Genomic DNA, 26,237 nt, shown 5'->3' with positions numbered 1-26,237 from the left:
TTTCAAATGGGGTTACTTGAAAGGGTAACACCATTTGAAATCAACACCCCCATATGTGTGAGATTAAGGTCATGTCTTCCATATTGGTGGGGAATGGATTTCAACTGGAATAGCCCAAAAGACAAAGTAAATGTTCTTTGGTAGAAATGTTTCATTTCTGTTCATAGAAAGTCTTTGGTTAATGATATATTTATATATTCACACAATGTCAAATTAATACTCATCCCTTGAATTCTATGTCCCCATAGATAGCCGTGGCTTGCATGTTAGAATGACTGGCATTGTTCATTCCAGAAAAGTGTGGGTTTGTATTTTTGTTGCAATGTCGCACCCTTTCCTTGATTTCTATGTCCCCATAGATAATCTTGGCTGCATATTAGAATGACTGGCATTATTCATTCCAGAAGAGTGTGGATTTTTTACATTTACTGTGATGTCACACCCTTTCCTTGAGTTCTATGTCCCCATATATAGCCTTAGCTTGCATGTTAGAATGACCGACATTGTTCATTCCGGAAGAGTGTGAGTTTTTACATTTACTGTGATGTCACACTCTTTCCTTGAGTTCTATATCCCCATAGATAGCCGTAGCTTGCATGTTAGAATGACCGACATTGTTCATTCCGGAAGAGTGTGAGTTTTTACATTTACTGTGATGTCACACTCTTTCCTTGAGTTCTATATCCCCATAGATAGCCGTAGCTTGCATGTTAGAATGACTGGCATTGTTCATTCTGGAAGAGTTTTTATTTTTGCTGCGATGTCGGCGGGAAAGTAAGGATACAGGCATTGCCCCATCCATTTCTGAAAAAGGTGATAAGAAAACAAGGTGGTAATAAAACAGTGAATGTTCATACGAAGATACTTTACGGAAACAAATTTATGCAGGAATTCAACACCAGTTTAAAAATATAATTTGAAATAGTTACCAGTGTTGCCAAGTTACCTGTTATATTAATTAGTCCTTTCTCATCACCCAAAGGCTGGAGTAAATACTATACTGTCCAATAAAGGTTTGTTAAGACCACAGAATTAGAGAAGGTGAACTGGGACTCCCTATATCACCATGAACAATCACGCCGTTACCTATGGGGAGAAAATTGGGGGGTATTCGGGTCCTTGCCGATGGTGCAAGGAGACAAACAAAAATAATTCTGCATCTTATCTGAAGTGTCTTGGTATTCGTGTGCAGGTTGCATCAAGTGCATCTCTCAAATGCGACCATCATCCATATCACGATTGCATGACAACGAATGCCTCAAGCACATTCTGAGGGAAGCAGATACCCCCCATTTTTGCTCCATGCCTGTATCAAGATAGCGGTCAAGTCCCGGTTCTCTTTCTCTAAATCTGTGGTTAAGACACTTGTCTGAAAATGGCACTTCCTGAAAGATGTAACAGTTTGCAGATATTGGCCAGTAATTTCACCTTTGCTTGCAGACCTGATTTATAGTTGGAATAAGCCGTGCCAGGGTATTATGAGATTGTTGCCTTCGGGAGGATCATTTGAAACCCGGGAGGGCGGTACTCAAATTACATTTGGTCAGGGGTGTGCCGCTGGAACTCCGAAACCCCTACCCATATTAAGGATTTTTTTACCTAAAACAACAGCTGATTTGACAGTTTGTGACCATTTTTTGATAATCGGGACCAATGTTTAGGGATTTTTTTCCTCAAATCAGGGCCCATGTTTACGTTTTTTTTAAATAAAAATGAACCTCTAGAGCGACATATCCCTGTATACCCTATATTATTATTTTTCAAATGGGGACCCATGTTTAAGGATTTTTTAAACTGAAAGATGGCTGATTTGACAGGTGTTTGACCATTTTTTTGATAATTGAGACCGATTTTAGGGATTTGTTCTCAATTCAGGACCCATGTTTAGGGTTTTCTTACAAAAAAGCGACCCTTTAGAGTGGCATATCCTCGTATACCTTATATACATGAGTACCTCCCCCAATTTGAAACAAAAAAACAAATGATAAACACACAAACCTTTTTCCAGTGCTGCAGGACCCTGCACACCATTATGTTTCTCTACTGTGGAACCCTGGTTCACTTGATTTGCCCTACCTCGTCTTCTCTCCTGAAAGGTAAATCAGTCCATTCATGATAAGATAAAGTATAATGATGAATATATAAGTTGTATGTCAGGGGTGTGTGTGTGTGTGTGTGGGGGGGGGTGTGGAGGTGTTATGTTTAGGGGTAGGGGAGTATGTGAGGGTGTTCTTACAAGAGGTACATTGTAGGTGCAATTATAAGTATAAAGCAATATTGTGGGCGGTTTTCGATTTGTGTATGCCACCATCGGCCACTATGGGAGTATCATCATACCCCCACAATGTATGTTCATACCTATTCATACCCCCACAATGTCATGTTGTACCAACAAATATACAACATGCATGCAACACTTTGGGCGTTGTAATGTACCTCTTGTAAGTAGGGGTGTATATATCCGTGTGCTGTGGGATATGGTGTGCATGCCTGTGGGGGTGGTGTGTACTGGGGGTAGGGGTAAGTAGCTGTATGTGTGGGGGTATGTAGGGGGTGTGTATGTAGGAGTATGTTGTGGGATATTAAGAGAGCCTACATGTATTTGTTGCTGAAAGTATATCTGTTTTGAAAACAAAATGGATGTTTATGTAAAATGTCACGACACCTGGCTCAATTTGCCGGACAATTTTCGATTATCATGTGAAGCAAATTAAGTAAATTTGTCAATGTACACAAGTACCAATGTATGGGGCATGCTGATTTTTGCACTACTAATAGTATATATATAGGCCTATATATGTATACAAACTATTTCGACAGTTTCAACATAATACAGGACAAACTGGACAATACAGAATCAATAATGCATATAAATGTTCGCACACAAATCTTACTACTGCAAGCAGGCAGGCTATTTAGTTCAACATAAAGTCCACATTACTAAACAATAATCAAATCATTATCAACAATGTCACTGATCACAAATATGGAAAATTTGTGGATATAAAATGATGAAGTCATAAATATGAATGAATGAAAATGAAAAAAGTCTGGTGACTTTTTTTTTTTTTTTTTTTTGGGGGGGTTAGGGTTGATCACAAAAGCTCCAAGCTACTTAACAAATGCAAAAATGTGCATGTGTTGAATTCTATTATCTTAAAAGATGATGCATACTTTGTGTTGTAATACCAATATAAAGGCTCCACAATTTTCCCTAAGACTTTCTTGAATAGGCTAATTCAGAAAGTTTTGTTTACAAAAATTAAAAGTAATTGGTAGCACACTTTATTTGACGCAACTTTACTATGTCACACATTGTTGCATTTGGTCACAATTATTGCTCATTGTATAAGTTTTGCATAATGCAGTTTTAAAGTTTCACTTTACGCCCCATTCCAGAAAAATACAGAACTTATTATTTCAGATATTAAAAGTATGATCCTGTTTTGCCAAATGAAACATAGCAAATCCTAATCCTTTAGTTAGTCCCAACTGGCAATGAAAGTCAAATTTTAATATTTTGGAAATAAGGGCCAGAAACATTTTTAGGACGTTTTTCGACCTTTTTCGTATTCTGTGACAATCAAGCCCACAGACTTAAACAAAGACTAATTTCAAATAATTATTATGCATTCTAATTTTTGGAAAACACATTTTCCAATCTTTTTCATAACCAATTGACAAAAATAACATATAATATTAAAATTATGAGCTAACTCTTACCCAATACTCAAGATTTCGAATGCTTAGATGTGTGCCAAGTCTTACAATTTTGCGACTACAATTGTAAGAAAACATGCAAAATTGCATGTTTTTGGGCCATTTTCCTTCAAATTGCAAAAATATTAAAATTTTGACTTTTATTGCCAGTTAGGACTAACTAAAGGATTAGGATTTAGCTATGTTTCATTTGGCAAAACAGGATAATCTTTTTTTAATTCAAAAAAATTAGTGCTGTATTTTTCTGGAATGGGGAGTAGTTCATTCAACCTCAAATAATATACAGGTAAATTGAGTAATTCTTGGCCAAGCTCGAACACAAAATAGGCTACCAACCCGGGCTACCAATAAGTGTTATAAGTTGGTTATTTCGTAAAAACACATTTCAATTTATTCAAAAAGTCTTAGGGAGAACTTAAAATGTGTGAATACTTTACTACAGCACTTTTAAATCATGCTTGGACCATTTTATAAAGATATAGCTTGCAGCTTTCCAATTGAATTGTTACAAGTAAATTGAACACTTTTGAACACTACAAATTCCACTTCTGTGACACCAAAATAGGCCTAATATTGAGAATTATTCTTACAGATAAATAAATCATAAACATTCACACACACACAAATAAATATTAACATGGGAGACATATACATGTATATATATAAATAATACAAATGCAAGCAAGCTATATAAACAGTCTGTATACAAAACTATATTGAAACTCCGCATTCTGATTTCACAAAGTTTGTCATGTATGATACAAAACCCATGTTTAAAAAGTCCTTAAATCTAAACCAATGTCAACATGGTTTTTTCAACATTTCAATTCTTATAAAATCAGACCCTGTTATGGTAGTAAGTGTCGTATGAAACATAACAAAAACATGTGATGAAATTTAAGATTGAAGATTTACTTAGAATAAAAAGAGTCCTTTGTGCGTGTATGGGTTTTTTTGTGCAACTTTAGAATCATAAACCCTCTGATTATTTTGTGAATAGCGCCATCTGATTATTATGTGAATAGCACATACTCGCAAGTGCACTTTGAGGGTGGCATATTTTAAAACCTATCCTTTTTTTCTTGCATAATTTGTGTATTTTGATTTAAAAAAATCCAAATTGATAAGCTCAACATAGTATACAAACTAGATGATCTCAAATTAAGTAACTTCCAAGTTATTTTTGTAATGTGCCATACTTCTCTCCTCCTGAACCTGAATCATCCAAAGGTCTCATTTGTTCTTCAAATTCATAGTGTGCAAATTGCTTTAAGTGGCCTATGTGTTGCCCGCCCCCACCCACTGAGGGGGAGTCACCAACCTGTAGGGTTTTGTAGGTTTCAATGTAATTTAGGGCTAACCCTAACACATTTAATTAATTGTCAGGCTTTGGTAAGTTAATTGGGAGTTTATTATTCAATGGAAATATAATACAGTCATACCCGATTAACTTTTTTTATAGATTTGGATACCCAATGAATCCTTTTTTCTAGAATTTTACCATCACAATGCCATAAAATACTTTAAAAACTGTCAAAGTCTCTTTTCAGCAAATTTGGCAAATTTGGCAAATTTTGAACAAAAAATATAATTTTGTTTAATTTGTTGAAACCCCCTTTATTTTAGAATGTTCTACCTAATAACCCCCCTTTTTATATCTGATGACCCCCTTTTTAAAGTTTGTTATACCCAATGACCACCCTTAAAAATAATCATTTTATACTGATAGGCCAATACTTCCCGATGCCAGCAAACATGTGCCTGTTACATCTTAAAGCCTTAATTTACGATTTTCGTTTTTGTTATTCTTTATTCAAAATGTTGAAATAATGTTAGTAATAACTGACGGTAAGTGTTGCTGTCCATTTTAGGTTGAAATAACAAGGTTAAGTGAAAGAAACCCCACTGGTTATTTTGGCCATTTAACATGCAGTTCTATGGGAGGACATATTATCATAATCTTTAAATTATGATTATGATAATATGTTGAACTTTGCTCTGTTGACCTACAAAGACAACAAATTTGGCTGATTCCATTTAGGTGCAAGTTGGCACATGTGTAAACATTACAAATATGCAAAAAAAATCAGGTTTGAAAAAAATTAACCAATTTCATATTATAAGATCGTAGATTATGGCTTTAAGTTGAGTGTTCCCCGGATGTATATATATATTACTTTCTAGTATGCATACGATCACATAATAACTGAATAAGACCTTTTGACATTGGATCTACAAAGACTAATCAATTGCATTTGAAATACATACATACATATATTTGAAGCATTGATGGTAACATATTAAAGCTGCTGTAATTAAGTAGAAGCGCAGAAACAATCAAAATTTACATTTGAACTGATCAAATTTCACATACAAAGGAAACACTGCAGTGACATAGCATGGCCACCGGACAAATGGCTCAATATTTGTCTGGAATGTATAAATTTAGTTTTTAGTAGTCCTTTTCATGAGTGATATTTCCTCTGTGGGTCTAATGAAGTATTACTTGACTTGAGTCGACTTGTCACTCATCACTATGAAATTGAACTTATTGTCATCTGTTTGAATTTATAACTTTTCAAATCAAACCAAATTTCATTCAATTATTAATTGCTTCATCATTCGTATACACACTTCTGTTAGCTTGCATTCACATATACGCTACAGTAAAAGTGTGGATTCATCACCGATTAACAATGGTTAGCTCCTGTACAAAGGTTTTTACGGCCTTCTACTAAATTGTGCTCGAAAATTTTTTTGAGTTTAACATATTTGAGTAACTTAAAGATGTGCCTGTGTAAAAAAAATGGCATTCCTCAAAAGCTTTGTTGGGACATATTTGATTTTTATCTTCATAAAATCACACTATTTGAACCAATCCCATATAGACAATTTTAAGTTGGTCTGGCATCCACATCCACATAATTTACATAAAGTTCTCTAATGCTATGTCACTGGCCCAATAAAATATAAAATATTTATTTTATGAGAAAAAAAAAAAAAATAATAAAATAAGTTTAATCAAAATGAAAGTAAATTAACAAGAAAGCATGGTTCCAATTAAAGTTTTGATTCAAAAGTATGCGATAATAGCAGAAAGATAGATGCAAATGAAATTAAAGAATTGACCATGCCAATACTGTAATTATTTTGATAAAATATGTTATGTTTTATATTTCAGAGTGAATAAGAGCTGGTAATTATGAAATTAGTTACAACATATTAAAAAGTTTAGATGTATTGTAATAAGACAACATAAAACATGATATTTGAGTACGATGGCTATTCCAGGTGAAATCCATATACCCCTTTTGGAAGACATGACCTTAATCTCCCACAGATGTAGATTTCAAATGTTGTCACCCATTCAGGTGATCCCATTTGAAATTCACACTCCCTGTGAACTAAGATTAAGGTCATGTCTTCCACAGGGGGTATGTGGATTTCAACTGGAAGAGCCCATTGTACAGATAACATGATTGAGATTGGATTCAAACAAAACAATGTGACACGATCTGAGCCAATCAAGCCAAAGTTAGCAATAATCCTTGAATAGTCACCCCTCGAATAGCCCCCACTCCACATGTTGCCTTTTCCAAAAGGGGCGTTTATTATATTAGAGGTCATTTTTAGAACGATAATTTCCCTTAAAATCATTAGGTAAACTGAAAACTCACATTGAAATGACGAACTATGAACTTAGGAACAATGACCTTCGGTTCATTTCCGGGTTTACGGCCAGATTTTCGCCAATTACCAACGCCAAATAGTGACGGTAAGCTCACTAGCCAAGATAGCAAGGAAATATCAGATATTTGAAACATTTTGGTTGATCAGATCAGATCATGTCACATATCACAAACGAGGTAATGAACTCAACTTTTGTGCTTGTGTGCACATATTTCAAGCTCTTGGAGCACTAATGACTGGCAATAGCTACTTTTTTGCACACTGATGCACTGCTTGTGTGGAGATGTTTAGCATATTTTGCAATACTGCTATTTTTTTACATTATTGCCACTCAACAATGCTCAGGAGCGTAGCCACGGCATATTTATGGCCAAATAAACAAACATGAAATAACACAAACAGGTATACACACACACACATATGTAAAACCACCCCAAATGGGGACTATGCAAATGGGGCGCTATTTTCTGACTTTGACCAGTCATAACGTCACAAAATTGCAAACAATTTTATGACATTTACAAAAATTGCAAACAATTTGTATGACATTTAACCTATCAACCAGGGACGTGCTTTTTTTAAAATCACTGTTAGGGAACATACTCTCGATTTATTATTTACTTGCAGCCCATTGCACACATTTATAAAACTGGGATGGCCCCCGGTTCCTGAGAGGTCCCCAGTTGGAATGTAAGGCATCACACTTGCGTCCCCCATTTTGGCGATTCCAAACACACACACTCATCCCTGGACATACACATAGGAATGACAGAGAACAGTTTGTTGCACAATTTGCTGCAGAAGGCAACAGGAAATGGGCTATTCCATTTAAAATCCATACTACCCCTGTGGAAGATTTTGGAAATATTGGAAACAGGGGGGAGTATGTTTTTCAAATGTAATTGGTCAGAGTAAATCATTTTTAAACCCATACTCCCTCTGTATTATGGCTTTTCCTATATCTTCCATAACTGGAGTGAGTATTTCAAATGGAAGTTACCCAATTGTCTATTCTATTCAAGATATATACTCCCTCTGTCGAAGACTTTAGCTAAATCTTCCACAGGGGTAGTGTGGATTTTAAATGGAATAGCCCAATACACCAATGAGAGACACAATGTAAACACTTAAAATAGAAACAGCTACAAATATGTACATTTACAGATCATAAGCAAACTTACTACAATCCGGGTTGCGTGCATACCTGATTTTTAGTCGTGCTATTACCCCGTACCTTGACTGTACCACGCCAATGAGCCACTGCGACTCGCGCTAAATCCAACTGTCGCTGTTTGGCATCCTGTTTACGTTTATATATAATTTCCACCCAAATGCAGACGCCGCTGAATAATAGTCCTCCAGCGACTAGTATAAATACCCCTATATATATATGTGGGTGAAAACAGAGCTGGTTATGAATGTTCACCTGGTGTGATTGATAACACACACAAAAAATGATCGGATTGGATATTTGAGTGTATCTGGACTTATTAAAGGTCTTTGATAAAATAGATCACAATATGCGACTTTCAGTAGATATTTCAGTCCTTCAAAAGTACATTGACCTAAACCTAGATGCTTATTTATTATTATGCTTGAGCAATTTGCACCAAAATGATCAAAAAAAGTCAAATTTTCGCCCAAATTTTTATGGGGAAGTTGATCAAAATTTTAAAAAATTGAAAAAAAAAAAAAAATTCCTAAATATTTGTATCTACATTTTAAAAATTAATAGAAAAAAAAATTTGGCCCAGAGAATTTTTTTGTTACGTTGACCAGAAATATTTGGGCCCAAAAAACTTTTTTTTTTTTTAATTTTCTCCAAAAATGAGCATTGTGGCCCAAATTTGACCTCACAGATGAATTGATCAAGTCTTTGCCATTCTAAATATGTATACGTTTATATGCTTTAGACCAACAATTAAGCAGTTATGAGGCCCGAAAGTTTCCAGAATTCCAGGGTTAAGACCACCCTTATAGATACTGAGAAGATACTGAAAAGGTAGGGAATCAGAGAAGAATGGAAATATGGGCATTTGGCAGAAATGTTGGCTTTCCCAAATAAAGCAATACGTAAGATATTGTGGGAAATGATGGTATCTTTGTGGACAAAATTAGGCTATTCCAGTTGAAATCCATATACCCCTATAGAAGACCTTAATCTCACACACAGGGAGTGTAGATTTCAAATGGAGGCCCCATTCAGGTAACCCCATTTGAAATTCACACTCCCTGTGTGGGAGATTAAGGTCATGTCTCCATAGGGGTTGTATGGATTTCAACTGGAATAGCCCATTAAATTATCTTCCTGGGAAATGTGCTTTTGTATCTAAGCCTGGTCATGTGAGTGTTTGACATACTGGGATGTACGACACTGAAGTTTGTCATAAATTAGAAATGCATACTTGGAGTCAATTGGGCTACTTACAATCACTTGCTGCTACTCAACAAAACGTGCCGCCAGTTGCCTAAAATTGGGCTACTTTGCAAAAGTCAGGTCGCGGCAGTAGTTTGATGTATTTTCCTTTCAATTTAGCTGATTTTTAAAGGTTTTGAGTCTCAGAAGCTCTGAATTTCAATTACAAAGAGTTTTGTGACCATTTATTGATCAGTCCGTAACATCCCATTAACTACCTGAAGTTTTTAAGTCAAGTGCTTTTTCTCCCAATTGGGTCATTTGTGTTCTAAATTGGGGTCAATCCGCCCAAATATCCAGTATTGGGTACTTTTTTTGGAAGCTTAAAAATTGGGTTTCTTGAGACTCCTTTACCATGGCCTGGTGAGGCAATGTGCCGCGCCTTGGTGCTGAAAAGTCTTGGCAACACTGTTTGGAGTCACCAAAGTTTTATTTAAAATTATCACGCAGTATTTTTTGTTGCTTTTTGCTTTTTATAAGTTTCAGTTTCTTTGCAATTACTTGGGCAATATTCCAAACAATATTCTCAGGATTGAAATTGTATACATTACCTCCCATTCTGTTCATTCCAAGAGTCTTTGGTTGGTCATGGGCTCGCGGGCAAATGGAGTTTTAACGAACCCATTTCTGGTCAAGCGCCTCCATCATACCAGCCTCATGAAAATTCAAAATCTTTAACGAGATCTTTGAAGTCCATGGACTGTTTAGTTGTAGACCAATTCCAAAACCGGATCGACCGAAAAGTTCCCCAACTGTAACCAGGGAACAGTCACGTGCGGCTTCATAATCCAACATGGCCGAGTCCCAGATGAAAGCTTGGATTTCACTAAAAGAAAGTGAGCAAGAAGTTCATTATTAGCTTTCTTTACAAACTTAGGTAGTCGGTGGTTCCATGGTGCTGATCTGCACCAAGGTCATTTACTTCTACTGTTCCACCCCAACCAGGTGTATAATGGGTACTGGCATAAGCTGGGAAGGTATAACAGACTTGTTGCATTTCGAGGGCTGCAATCGCATCTTCTGCATTGGCATAATTCTTGTCCTTCATATATAGGTACATTGAGGAGAGCTCTAGCTGTCTCCTGAAGTAGGTTTCTACTGAACTTTGCTGTTTCTACTGAATAACTTACTTTGCTTCGAGGGCTGCAATCCATCTTCTGCATTGGCATAACTCTTGTCCTTCATACATAAAAAGGTACATAGAGGAGAGCTCCACCTGTCTCCTGAAGTAGGTTTCTAATGAACTACGCTGTTTCTACTGAATAATAACTTACTCTGCTTTGAGGGCTGAAATTGCATCTTCTGCATTGACATAATTCTTGTCCTTCATATATATAGGTTCATTGAGGAGAGCTCTAGCTGTCTCCTGAAGTGGGTTTCTACTGAACTATGCTGTTTCTACTGAATAACTTACTCTGCTTTGAGGGCTGCAATCGCATCTTCTGCATTGGCATAATTTTTATCCTTCATAAATAGGTACATAGAGGAGAGCTCCACCTGTCTCCTGAAGTAGGTTTCCACTGAACTACGTTCCACAGTAGCATACCTGAATGATGGCGATGGGTTGCGTATCTGTCATCAAAATGGTAACATAAAATGCATCACACATTAGCACATAAAACAATAGACATCCTAAGACTGATATATTATGTGGTTAAAATAGTTCGCAAGCTACTTGAAAGAGTACTAGCCAAATTCTTTTATCTCACTCTTGAACATGGTCACTGCAAACCTTAACGCACCCATCTAAATTTTTCTTGAAACATTCTATGTCAACAAAATGGAAGTCTTCTGATTGCTCCATGAGATTGTCTGCGTAAGAGGCTAATCATCCCTAACCTGACATATCATTGATGCCCTTAATTCCAACTGAGTTTGTCTGTAATACAAGATAAGCTGCCAAGTTGTCTGTGTAAGAGGCTATAATCATACATACCCTGGCATCATTTATTCCTGTAATTCCTCCTTTGGGTTTGTCTAATACAAGATAAGCTGCTAAGTTGGCTGTGTAAGAGGCTACAATAATCATGGCAAATCCAGCCCATACTACTCCGAGCACCCTGGCAGCAAAGCTCCGAGGTGTTCCTGATATAACAACATAATGGAAAAGCATATTCAGTATAAACTGCTGTAGGCCTAAATCATAAATTTTAAAATTATTTTGGTAAAAATTATGTTTTTTTTAAATCAATACATTAAATCATTTTGATTTTAGCCAAACAGATTCAGTTTATTATGCTTAGTACATGACAGAATCTGTAAAACTAAAGGTATGCACAGTTTGTTTGAACTGATGAAAAAAAAGCTACATGGATCCACACCAGCTAACACGCAACGTTTTACAGAAACCATTTAAATGTCGGGTTATATAAAAAGTATAAAACATTTTGATAACATTCATAAAACATTTTTAAAAACTTGTTGCAAAACATTCTACCATAATATTATTAAGTGTTGACAAAATATTTTGACAAACATTTCAAAAATGTGTTCATAACCTTTATATAACCCGACATTTGAATGTTATTAAAACATTTTGACCAAATCCAAAACATGTTTATAACACGTTTATAACTTTTTAAAAACATTTGTGTAATCACATATCAGTCCAAGAGAACGCCAAATATGGATCAGGAGTATTACATAATAATACCCTGCTATGACAATAGCTGCACTAGGTTAATCGTATAATCTCCTTATGTGGTTAGCATGGCTGGGCCAGGAAATCCACAAGGTCAGCCAATGTATGTACATGTATTCGGTACATGTGCCATATCTTTTACAATGGGTGATAAATTTCTGGTTTGTTTTATTTCAAAACGCAACAGTCGATATTCTAAAGCTTGGTCCAAATCCAAGAGAAGAACCAACTCTAGTAATTTATGTGGTGTCAAATTATATCGGCTGTTGCCTTTTTGATAGAAATGGTGTTTGTTGATGTGCACAGTTTCCCATTAGATCATAACATGCTGTTGTACATCCAAGGTCAAAGGTCTTTTAATCCATATTTGGCGTTGTTCTGGGACTGCATATTGATTAAGCCCTTTGCAGTTTCAGTTCAAAGTGCATTGTGGGTAATATGCTCGGAAGATAAACATTGTGGACTCGCCACAGTATTTCAATGAGGGTGAACTTTGCACTTTGTAAGAAACACTTCCTACATGTGTTTTGCAAATTTTTTGGTCTTGATGTCTTCTGAACACTTGCAGAAGACAATGAAAGTATTGATGAGCTAGCTAAAAACTGCTAATGTGAAAGCAGGAAAGCAAAATCATCGGGGAATCCCTTCCAGGCGCGGTTCATCACATGCTTCATCAATGGAGGAGATTGAGTCGTTTATCTCTCAAACACACCCGGATGTTGATGCGCAGACGATGCACAGTCCAAGTTTTCCAAAATTGCAAAAGGGTTTATATAGCAATAGTAACTTCTTACCGTCTCCTATTCCACTATTCATGATGACAGACCATGAGAACCACACCGCCTGGGATATATTACAGGAATCTGGCTCATCTAAGTGAGTCCCCTTGGGTCTCGAAAATGGACTAAATCGATCTAATAGATAGAGTAGTACAGCTACAAAGTGTATACAAGCAAAGATTAATATCCACAGCTTGGGTTCGAATGGTCGTAGAAACTGGAGTAGATAACTTGTGGTGATAGGCTGTGAAATAAATGATTATAGGTATGAAAATAAAGCATTATTAAAAACCAGCTCTCTCAATAATTAGTTATGATTTTTGGACACTTCCATGGGTTATAAATTGGTTATTTTGAAAAAGTAGGACTTGGAGCAGTTGTAACTGCAAATTACTTGGCCCTGAATTAGTTAGCCCCTTCAACTATCAGCAATGGCTCAAGACCGATGAAGCTGGAGGAAACTTGTAGTTGTCTGCTCCGCAGTCGAAGGATGATGATGAACTACAAATTTCGAATGTTTGAGAACTAATTGTTCTCAAGTTGTAGAACCTTCTGTGCAAGTGACTCCAAGATTTATTATTGCATTAGAATATTTAGTAAAATATTAATATTGAAAACCCGTTTAACCCATCCATACATTCATACACCATGTGATATTACTTACCTGTGTGTTCATATCATATTTTATGATGAAAAATGATTACAAAATGGGTGATTTCCAATCATTTGTAGAGCCAAGATTTCTTCATGCTGTGGGCCCACCATACAGCTATCAATACAATTTATGAACAGAGTTACTTGCACCGTAGGTATTGAAAGGAGCCCTGGACCTGGAGCTACTTTTTCAAAAAGTTGTAGTTTAGAAGTTACAAAAAGGGAAAACAAATAGTTCTAGTTTCCTGTACTGGTCATTAGCAATTTAAATTTCAGGGATGGACAATAGCAAAAGACTTTGCTTGAAGTGATTTTCTAAACAGTACAAATAATCTGGTATGCCACCCTGTATACCCTCTGAAGTCACTTATCACAATGCTTATAGTGAGCTAGCATATCTGTTATTTAGCGTAGCACATTAAACATTATGAGTTGCCACTATAAAAAGACCGATAATGTTTATTACCGTACATAATGGAAATCCTTTTGAAATAGATGGATTATTGCGGTACAATCTTTCCGAATACCCCACTATAAACAGACAGGGTGCCACAATAATGTTATTATTCAAGTATTAAGTCAAGCAGCTAGGTTATATAACTCCCAAATTCAAATTTGTCACTGGGAAAACACAGTCACCCAAGTTAATACAGCCCTATATAGATGTTTAAAACGGGCCGGTATTATTTCAACGGCAACCTCCTTACAAGGGATTTTTTTGTCTTCTTCAGCCATTACTATTCTTAATATATCCTTTCTTTGGAACAGGTTTTTGTTTTAGGTCTCACAACACTATATTGTCACCTGACAAAGGGTGAGGCCAGAACATTTGTGTAATAAAAATTCCTTTGCGACATTATAATTATTCTTCTACGTGTTTGCTCTCTTCATTAAATGTTGACGCAGTATATTTTCTATTTATATATAAATACATATAAAGCCCACTGATAATGTCCGCTCTAGTCATTATGGATAGGGAGACCTACATTGCTGAGGGCAAAAGACAACTTGCCGATACCATCACCTACCAGCTAATCAAAACAGATCTCACCCAACGCTATCTGCAAACTGTGGCAAAAACGGTGTCAAAACAATAAGACCAAGAGTGCGCTCCTTCTGAAAGATACCAAGTGGCCCAAACTTTACTTACCCCCTCAGATCCATAAGACTGACACCCCTGGCTGCAGCTGCCCCACATCCCAAATCTCTACATTGGTTGATTTCTACCTCAAACCGCTGCGCTTTTTTTCGCACAGCAAACCAACTCTTATATTCAAGATACTACGCACTTTATCAACTACACACAAGATCTGAATAGGTTTCATCCCCATTTCCTCATCTTAATTCTGAATAATTTCCAGTTTGATGGTCTTTTCTATATCCAATGAAGCAGAATGGCTATATAGTAACGGCGCTGTCAATGCACCTCCATACACCATTATCTGGATTATATTGAGTTCAAAATGGCAGCCCCTTCAAGACCATCAAGCTGGAAAAGATATCATGATATTTTATTCATATGGCAAAACAATGAAGAATCCCTGGCTGAAATTTGATACACTTTTGATACACCACTTTTGATACGTATGAAAAATGTATGAAATAAAAGGCTTTGAATTGGAACCCTCATTTCATACACTTTTATGTATCAAAACTGTATCAAATTAACATTGCATACACATTTTATACATATCAAAAGTGTATCAAATGCCAAGATAATGTATCAAATAAGTATCAAATGAAATGTATCCTTTCATTTCATACATATTTGATACATAATTATATCAAAAGTGTATGAAATATGTAACTCTATCAAATAACCGTTCTTATTTACACAGTATCAAATTATCGTGAAAATTTTATCCTTTCATTTCATACACATTTCATACATAATTTATATCAAAAGTGTATCGAATATGTTACTGTATCAAATGAGGGTTCCAATTTAAACTGTATCAAATTAGCATTGAAATTTTTATCCTTTCATTTCATACACATTTCATTCATAATTTATATCAAAAGTGTATTGAATATGTTACTGTATCAAATCAGGGTTCCAATTTAAACTGTATCAAATTAGCATTGAAATTTTTATCCTTTCCTTTCACAACGATTTCCTACATAATTTATATCAAAAGTGTATCGAATATGTTACTGTATCAAATCAGGGTTCCAATTTAAACTGTATCAAATTAGCGTTCAAATTTTTATCCTTTCATTTCATACACATTTCATACATAATTTATATCAAAAGTGTATCGAATATGTTACTGTATCAAATGAGGGTTCCAATTTAAACTGTATCAAATTTCGTTGAAATTTTTATCCTTTCATTTCATACACATTTCATACATAATTTATATCAAAAGTGTATTGAATATGTTACTGTATCAAATGAGGGTTCCAATTTAAACTGTATCAAATTAGCGTTGAAATTTTTATCCTTTCATTTCATACACATTTCATACATAATTTATATCAAAAGTGTATCGAATATGTTACTGTATCAAATCAGGGTTCCAATTTAAACTGTATCAAATTAGCGTTCAAATTTTTATCCTTTCATTTCATACACATTTCATACATAATTTATATCAAAAGTGTATCGAATATGTTACTGTATCAAATGAGGGTTCCAATTTAAACTGTATCAAATTTGCGTTCAAATTTTTATCCTTTCATTTCATACACATTTCATACATAATTTATATCAAAAGTGTATCGAATATGTTACTGTATCAAATGAAAGTTCTAATTTAAACTGTATCAAATTTGCGTTCAAATTTTATCCTTTCATTTCATACACATTTCATACATAATTATATCAAAAGTGTATGAAATATGTAACTATATCAAATCAGGGTTCCAATTTAAACTGTATCAAATTTGCGTTCAAATTTTTATCCTTTCATTTCATACACATTTGATACATAATTTATATCAAAAGTGTATCGAATATGTTACTGTATCAAATGAGGGTTCCAATTTAAACTGTATCAAATTAGCGTTGAAATTTTTATCCTTTCATTTCATACACATTTCATACATAATTATATCAAAAGTGTATGAAATATGTAACTGTATCAAATCAGGGTTCCAATTTAAAGTGTATCAAATTAGCGTTGAAATTTTTATCCTTTCATTTCATACACATTTCATACATAATTTATATCAAAAGTGTATCGAATATGTTACTGTATCAAATCAGCGTTCCAATTTAAACTATCAAATTAGCGTTCAAATTTTTATCCTTTCATTTCATACACATTTCATACATAATTTATATCAAAAGTGTATCGAATATGTTACTGTATCAAATGAGGGTTCCAATTTAAACTGTATCAAATTTGCGTTCAAATTTTTATCCTTTCATTTCATACAAATTTCATACATAATTTATATCAAAAGTGTATCGAATATGTTACTGTATCAAATGAGGGTTCCAATTTAAACTGTATCAAATTAGCGTTGAAATTTTTATCCTTTCATTTCATACACATTTCATACATAATTATATCAAAAGTGTATGAAATATGTAACTGTATCAAATCAGGGTTCCAATTTAAACTGTATCAAATTAGCGTTGAAATTTTTATCCTTTCATTTCATACACATTTCATACATAATTTATATCAAAAGTGTATCGAATATGTTACTGTATCAAATCAGCGTTCCAATTTAAACTATCAAATTAGCGTTGAAATTTTGATCCTTTCATTTCATACACATTTCATACATAATTATATCAAAAGTGTATCAAATATGTCACTGTATGAAATCAGCGTGCCAATTTAAACTGTATCAAATTAGCATTGAAATTCTTATCCTTTCATTTTATACACATTTTATACATAATTATATCAAAAGTGTATCAAATATGTCACTATCAAATCAGCGTTCCAATTCTAATGCTGGCCAGCTGGACAGCCCTATTTTTGATACATGCCATTTGATACACCTTTGATATAGTTTTTGATTTTTGATGATACTTTTGATAGTTTTTTGATACACTTTTGATACAGTTTTTTATACACTTTTGATACAGTTTTGATACAGTTTTGATACAGTTTTGATACAGTTTTTTATACACTTTTGATACAGTTTTTCAAATTTCAAAATTGGTCCAATCAAGCTCAAATTCAACAAGAATTATCCGTACATGATCTAAACATATTTGCAAACATTAATGACCCCAAAGTGAAGGGGTCAAAGGTCAAATTTTGAAATTAGTCTAATCAAGCTCAAATTCAACACTGCCCTCTACTGCTAATGCTGACCTCTAGCACTTTCCCCCATCACGGAGCAGCTCAATGCACTTTCCCTATCAACGTTCAAAATTACAGCATAATAGGATAAATGTGTGAGAAAGTCTTGCAAAAAAAGCAAAACCCAACCAAAATGGAACATACATACATCAGAAGGCCTGCTTGGAATGCAGTGCTTGTCACTGAAGTTGTTACCCTCAATAAAGAGACAAAAAGGCTACCAATAACATCTACTATACAGGCATGTGCTATATTCATGCTTAATACATATACATTGAGGCCCTATATATAATATATAGTAAGCTTACCTTATCAGAACAAAGTCAGATATTTCCTCTTTAATCACAGTCCCTGATTACAACTACATTGTAACCTAATGTGCAGTCTACAAGCATGTTTGTATCATCATCATGATAAATAAAACACCATAATTTGCTCTAAAATACAGTACATTTCCAAATGCAAATCCTGGTGTTAACTGCATACATGCCACATGGGCAAATTTGAAAATGATGAGTCATTATCTAGACATGTGATCAGTTATTGATACAGTTTTGATACACTACAAAAGGTCAGTTTATGAAAGCCCAATTTGATACACTTTTGATATACCTCTAGCCACCCAAAATAAACTAAGTCCAATTTAATACGCTTTTGATACACCACACACAGGCAAAGTCCAATTTAATACACTTTTGATACACTGTATGCAGCCAGAATTTGACTAAGTCCAATTTGATACACTTTTGATATACCTCTAGACACCAAAAATTAACCAAGTTCAATTTGATACACTTTACATACACTAAAAAACAGGCAAAGTCCAATTTAATACACTTTTGATATACTGTATGCAGCCAGAATTTGACTAAGTCCAATTTGATACACTTTTGATATACATCTAGCACCAAAAGTTCACTTTGATACACTTTACATACACTGAAAAACTGCAAAGTTCAATTTGATACACTTTTGATACACCACAAGCATGGCCAAAATTAACTAAGTTCAAATTTGATACACTTTTGATACATTTTTGATACAGTTAGGTGGTATTTGATACAGTTTTGATACCTTATATTTTCAGTTGATACATTTTCAATACACCCTTTGTATATCAAAACTGTATTAAATTGCTGTTTGATACAGTTTTAATACACTTTGATACACTTTTGATACACTTCTTGCTGTATAGAATTTCTGCTAGGGATTGCTCATTCAGTTTCAAAATCATCACCTCAACTCTTTCCATGAAACAATCAAATTCACCTTTGAAGAATCCAAAAAACATTCCAAGACGAGTAGACGTTTATGGTATACACACAAAACCATAAATTGGCTACCAGTCTTCTTTTGCAAACCTGACTCCAATAGTTACTTGCACCCTACATCATGTCATCCTCCTCATACCTTTGACAACATTATCTACAGCCATGCTCTAAATCCTCTGAGGTCCAACTGCGATCCTTAGAAGGCCACTTTGAAAGACATGGATACCCTGCTGATAAGATCAAAAGCAAAATTCAAAGGGCTAGGGAAACCAATCGGGCCGATCTTCTTCAATATAAGACCAAGACCAAGAAACCGAACACCTGTGTTCCCTTTGTCAGTACATATATCCCCGCCTTCTCAAACATCTTCGCATTCTCCTTAACTCACCTCAACTCAAACAGATCTTTCCAGATCCTCCTCTGACTGCTTTCAGAAGACCACCAAAGGTTCATTCACAAACTAAACCCAACAACACTCTCAGAACATTGGTTAAACATTTTAACCAACTTGGTTAAAATTTTAACCAACCATGTATTTACAGGTGAACAGCCCAACAGTTGGTTATATTGTTAACCAACCTGGGTTGGTTAACAATATAACCACAGGTTGGTTAAAAACATTGACCAACTACTGGTTAACATTACGGTAACCAACCAGTTGGGCAAAGCATGTTGGGCAAAATATAACCAATAGTTGGTTAAACACTATGAATGGGAAGTTCATTTCATTGTTCATATTTTAACCAATTGGAGACATTTGAAGGCAGGAAATTATATTATAAACATTTTATCGGGTATAACACTTAGTTTAAGTATGTGTGAGGCCAGACTGTGAGCAAGACTTACGATGCTTTATCGACTACAGCTACCACCACAACCGGCTTAAGCTTAAGCTTTACCAGTTGTGGTGGTAGTTGTCGTCGATAAAGCATCGTAAGTCTTGCTCACAGTCTCGGCCTCGCACACACTTAAACTAAGTGTTATACCCGATGATATGATATACATTATAATATAATTTCATACCTTCAAATGTCTCCAACAGATCTTGAAGACCCGATCCACCGCTTTGCAGCAAGCCACTCATATCGGCCATCTTGTTTTCTGAAATGCATTTTGCCCAACACAATGACCAATCACAGTTCGCAAAGGAACACCATGTGACCATGGTTGGGCAAAACCATACTTTGCCCAACTTTATTGGCGGAAAAGGATGTTTTTTACCAAGGTTGGTTAACTTTTAACCAACATTGTGTAAATACCATATTGACAGGTTTGACCAACCATGTATTAAACTGTATTTTGCCCAACTTCAAGAATCTTAACCATTGTTGGGCATTTTTTAACCAACTGTTTTCTGCCCATTCATTTTTTATCCAATGTTCTGAGAGTGAACACCAGCGAAGATCTACCTGGTTGCTTCAAATGTAAGAGCAAAAAATGCATTTTCTGCCCCTTTGTTAAGGTCGGCACAAAAACCAAGCAAACTTTTCCATATCACATCCAACCTCACAAGCAAATGCTCTTGGCACATTTATTTAATAATGTGCAATAGATGCACAGTATCTTGTATGTTGGCAAAACAACCACATCTCTATGTATCAGATTCAACATCACCATTCAAAATAAATAAAACTTGAGCATCTCATTAGTCAGAAAAAAACAATCAAAATTCTACCAGCGCACCAATGCCAGTTGGTCTCTTTCTGGCCAAGGGGGGGTACTTCAATATTTTTTGGATAGGGGTGTGAGGCTCTGGACTTGAAACCCTTACCCATTTCCAAGGGCCATTTGACCGTGGATAGGTACCCACGTCTAAGGGTTTTCTCAAAAATATAGACCCATGTCTAATTATCTTTTGAAATATGGACCCATTTTCATCTTCAATAGTTTTTGAAGTCCATTGGAGAGGCACATCCCGATACCCGTATGCCTTTTGTATGGGAGTACCATCCCCGAATCTCAACAAGACAAGAAAACAAGACAAAGAGACATCTAATTATATGTAATTTTTCAACTTCATTGGCTGCCAGTCAAGCAGCGGATAGCTTTCAAGATCTTGCTGTGTGTAGGCTATGCTATCAGTGGTATTGCACCAATCTATTTGTCATCCCTCCTGACTTTGTACCCTCCTGCCTGTGGGGGATTGTGCTCATCCACCGACATCACTCGCCTTGAAGTACCAAAGATTGACAGCAGAACTCTCAAATCAGCAACTGACAAGGCATTCTTTCTTACAACAGTCTGCCTTAAACCGTAAGATCCATCGGCTCACTTCCAGTCTTCAAAAAGGGCCTCAAATCCCACCTTTTCAACAGTTAAAGTTCTCGTATTGTTGCTCTTTTGTTGCTTTTTTGTTTCCTTATTGTTGTTGTCTTTTCATGTTTATTGTTTTAATGCGCCATGATCACCTGAAATGGCACTTTATAAAAGCCTGTGTATTATAAAGTATATATAGGGCTGTACCTCAACAATGTCCTGCATGGCATACCAGCAAAGGACGTGGTAGAGGAATTTAGATTTCAAAAGAATAAACTGTCCTATTAGCTAGTGAAAAAAGGTGGAGGTGCAGCTCTGTGTATCTCTAATAATACCCTAAACTAAATCCTTTATTGTCTACACTGCGCATGTAATTGTGTTATGCGTGTAGTGACAACTGCAACCGCACATATTTTGTAAGACTCAAGAAAATACTCTCGCACCACTTTACATGTGCACCATAGCGGTACTTCTTCACAGCACCATGTCTTACCGCGCCTTGTGACAGGATCGTAATGCTCTGAAGTTCTAAAATACATGTTCAACAACAAACTCAGTCAAAAGGTCAATTTGGACACAACTGCAAAGTCTCAGACCCTGTCGTCAACCCAGAAAGTGAACATATGAGGGCGGCAGTCTAATAATACCCCAGACACAATCAAGAGATAAGTTGTACAACTACATGACAACAAGTTCATGCCACAGTACAGACAATACACTACAAATACTGACTGCAATAGGCTATTCTGGTTGAATTCCATACACCCCCTATGGAAGGCATGACAGATTTCAAATGAAGTCACCCATTAAGGTAACCCCATTTGAAATTTACACTCCCTGTGAAGAAGATTAAGGTCATGTCTTCCATATCGAGTATATGGATTTCAACTGGAATACCCCATTATTTATGAAGCTGGCATGACATCAATTGTATTTATAGCAAAGGATTATGACGCAGTGTTGAAATTGCTTTTTTTAGCGCAAATATCTTCTAGGAGAGAGCGGACTTGGGTTATTTTTAGCAAAATTCCCAATTGCAGCTCAAAAACAAAACATTTCAAGCACACACTCGGCGCAAAGTGTAATGCTTGCGATGTGCAGTGGGCGCATGGTGCAGTGACCTAATTTGATTGATCTGTGCAAGTTGTTTTCACCGGCACTTGGTTGTTTTCACCGGCATGACCTAGCTCCGTCCCGGCCTATATTCTCTATTTTGACAGTATATATTTCCCTAGAAGGTGCTATACGTGGATATTCCAGATGTACGCTGATGTACATTGCCTGTTAGTATACAACTGCATACGCACAATGAAAGCAAATACCACTCTTCACTAACAAGAGCCTAGAAACTAGTGATAACTAGTGATTGTGTATATCTACTGTAAAACCAATACACCAATGAAACAACTTCCATGTTCAAATTGTGCCTTATGAATCAGTGAAATCCAAAACAATGTAGGAAAACATAAACACATTATAACAACAAAAACACTGGAATTTCAGCCAGAATGATTTTTATCACAAAGACCGCAGGATTACAAAACACACAATCCCTCTAGAAAATTGTTTACATGATGAATGAACAAACACACACACAAACACCCCCTGATGTACACAGCAGTGTCAAAATAGCTTTACAAACACAACTTACAAATAAATTACAAACATTTCTTAATGATAAGACCTCAAGATGCACTTTTTTATGACACCATTTAATGACATGGAGTGAAAGCCAGAGACATATCCCCTATGCTGTACTAGGCACCTGCTTCTTACAACACACCAATGCAATGAACAGGATTTACAAATATTCTATCAGCTTCTATCATCATTAATTTTTATTTTCATCATTATTATTTTATATTTTTTTTTTTTTAAATACAGGGTTCCCAGCATTTCACACAAACAAAATTCCCAGAGTTTTTATGCCTTGACAAATTTCCAAAATTCCATTAGAAAGGTTTCCATTTTAAAAAGGTGGTGTAACAGGTGTGGACTGTTTCAAACAACTACCTAGAGACGGAGAAGGCAGAATTCTTTCTAAAACTGAGTATGAAATATGAACAATTTTAGTCACTACACCCAAAAAAATATGCTGAAATTTCAGTTCAAAAGCCCCTATTTTGCCCCAAAATTCAGTTCTCAGTGTTCAAGTTTGGACTCTGCCCTGTACCCCTACCAAAAATAATGAGCACCCCCTCCTATCCCAGGCTGGGAACCCTGAAATATATTTTGAGCCGTGCAAGTGTGAAGCCACCACTGACTAAATCAGGCAACAAACTTTTGACAGATGGAAACTAGTGGGTGGTCAAGTCTTCCCAGGCTTTTTGTGACTATGGCTTGTAACTTTTTCATCTCTGTTCCCAATTTTATTACCAACCACCTCTGATTTTTAATATTATTGCAGTTTTCAGCTAATTACTTGTAGCATCCAATGAGACATACTGTATACACTTGGTTTTTTTTTGTGTGTCCAGAATTGTTTGTGTAATTTTCAAGTTTTTTTTAACTTTTTTTAATTCATGAAGTTTTATGTAACTCTATTATATATAAATATATTTGCCAGTAGTTTTCTTAGCATTTCTGTGCCCATTCACGAAATTCATGAACCAACAGTGTATACAGTACATACCTCTATGAACAGAAATTTGTTTTGCCAATTATTGTACTTAATACCATCAAGTACTGCAACTTAATATCAAAACTTTTTGATGCACCCTATACGCATCTTGTCAACTTGACCACCCTGCAGCTATCAACTTGCACAATTTGTTCTTACTTTTTTGATGAGAATAGTAAGTCCTTGATATTTGAAAGGCTTAGAGAAGTCAATCACCCCAGTACGTTCCTTATTGATGGTGAGCGGGGCGACAATCATGTCGGCTCTCCCTTCCTTTAACTCCCCTATCAGTCCTGTCCAACGTTTGTTGTGCGAGCTGTTATTAATCTGTGCCCGTTAAAGATAAAAGTAGGGTACGAGATGAAATGCGTGTACGATACTTACTCGTTTTATGAGAATTGTAAGCCCCTGATATTTGAATGGTTTGGAGAAATCTATCACTTCGGTGCGTCCCTGATTGATAGTGAGCGGAGCTACGACCATGTCCGCTTCATCATCGACCAATTGCCCAATCAGACCAGTCCACTTCTTTTTTGAACCATTTATCTAGTGATGACATGATATATAAACAAATAAAACAAATCAAATGTTAAACCTATGAGAACTACCTGCCGATTGGCCAAAATGAATATTGTGTCCAATTTTGAACCAATCAAGCAGGGCATAGGAAAAATATTTCCTGTCTGGGAACTAAAACTATGTTGCTTTAAATTTTCTGTGAAATTCGCGAGCGCCTTGTCGCTCGCCCTTAACGGTTGGGGTCCAGGGGCTCAAAAAGCCTAAAAAACTCATGGATTTTAGACTTTTTAAAGTAAGAAATCACCATTCTGAGGCTCTAATTCAGGCATGAGAGTGCATGGGCGTTGATAAAAAAAACTCTGAAATATTATCCATGTGAGTCGAGGAGGCAGTGCTCCTGCGGGGGTCGAGGGGGCAGAGCCCCCCGCATGGGTCGAGCCCAGGCGATTTTAGCAGATTTAGCACCCAAAAAGAGGCCATTTGTGACATAAAAATGCATATATGTTAAAGTAATTCTTGGCCTGTTTCAGACGTTTTTGAAAAATGCTTCCTTCATCCTAAAAAAGTGGTTTTAAACGTTCAGTTTCCTATACTTTTGTACATGAGAGGCATTCTTCAAAGTTTTTTTTTTTTTGCCTAATAACATGGCCTACATGGCTGAAATTGATATATAATGCACAATATAAAAACGATGATTCGTAAAATTTTTGACACCCCCCTCTTTAGGTATGTGGGAGGGGGACCCATGTGGGGGTGGGGTGCTAATGTGCATGAAGAATGCATTGTGTGATAATAGTAATATGTAAAATACACGCTAGATTTTATGCTCTACAATACACAATGAACAAGAGTTGAGTGTTGGACTTCCTCATCTTCAGAATTATTTTGTGGGATTCATCATGTTCATTTCCGACATGGTCAAGTAATTATAGCATAAACATTTTAATAACATGTTTTTCCTGGCCTGACACAAACTCTAACCCATCTCAAAAGCCTTACTATAAATATACAAACCCAACCAAGCCTAACACCTTGCCCAACCCCCAAAAGAAATAGGGCTGAAATTGATTTCACCCCAAAATCGGACCTACATGTAAATAGCATGTTTAGTATTATTAAATGCCTGAATATAAAGTTTCAATTACTTTATTTAGCTTCATCTCCTCAAAATAGCTATTTTTATGGCTTATTATAGAAAGAAGAACCCTTTCACATAATTTTGGAAATTTAAAAATAAATCTAAAATTCTGAAAATACAAAAAAAATACATGTAAGTGCATTAGCTTTTTTCTTCTGGGTAAGAATTTTTTTCTTGCATGCAATAGCCTTTTTCTTGCAGGTTAGAAATTTGATAAATAGGTCCATGCATGCATTTTGTATATGATGACCTATTTATCGAATTTCTA

At 35.6% G+C, this 26,237-nt stretch overlaps 1 protein-coding gene across 1 annotated transcript in view; it reads right to left on the bottom strand.

The window, feature by feature from the left end:
* Positions 1-786: 786 nt before the first annotated feature.
* Positions 787-26,237, bottom strand: part of LOC140148016 (glutamate receptor ionotropic, NMDA 1-like) — an 89,984-nt gene continuing 64,533 nt past the window's right edge. The window contains exons 9-16 of the mRNA XM_072169843.1: positions 24,472-24,639; positions 13,262-13,490; positions 11,763-11,911; positions 11,241-11,398; positions 10,378-10,652; positions 8,645-8,790; positions 1,999-2,089; positions 787-804 (exon numbers count right to left, since the gene is read on the bottom strand). Coding sequence (XP_072025944.1) covers positions 10,439-10,652; positions 11,241-11,398; positions 11,763-11,911; positions 13,262-13,490; positions 24,472-24,639 — 918 coding nt within the window. The 3' untranslated portion in view covers positions 787-804; positions 1,999-2,089; positions 8,645-8,790; positions 10,378-10,438. The remainder of the gene's footprint in view (positions 805-1,998; positions 2,090-8,644; positions 8,791-10,377; positions 10,653-11,240; positions 11,399-11,762; positions 11,912-13,261; positions 13,491-24,471; positions 24,640-26,237) is intronic.

This window comes from Amphiura filiformis, chromosome 3, assembly GCF_039555335.1.
Source record: "Amphiura filiformis chromosome 3, Afil_fr2py, whole genome shotgun sequence".
Classification (NCBI taxonomy): domain Eukaryota; kingdom Metazoa; phylum Echinodermata; class Ophiuroidea; order Amphilepidida; family Amphiuridae; genus Amphiura; species Amphiura filiformis.
This window is presented reverse-complemented; position numbering and strand designations above follow the sequence as displayed.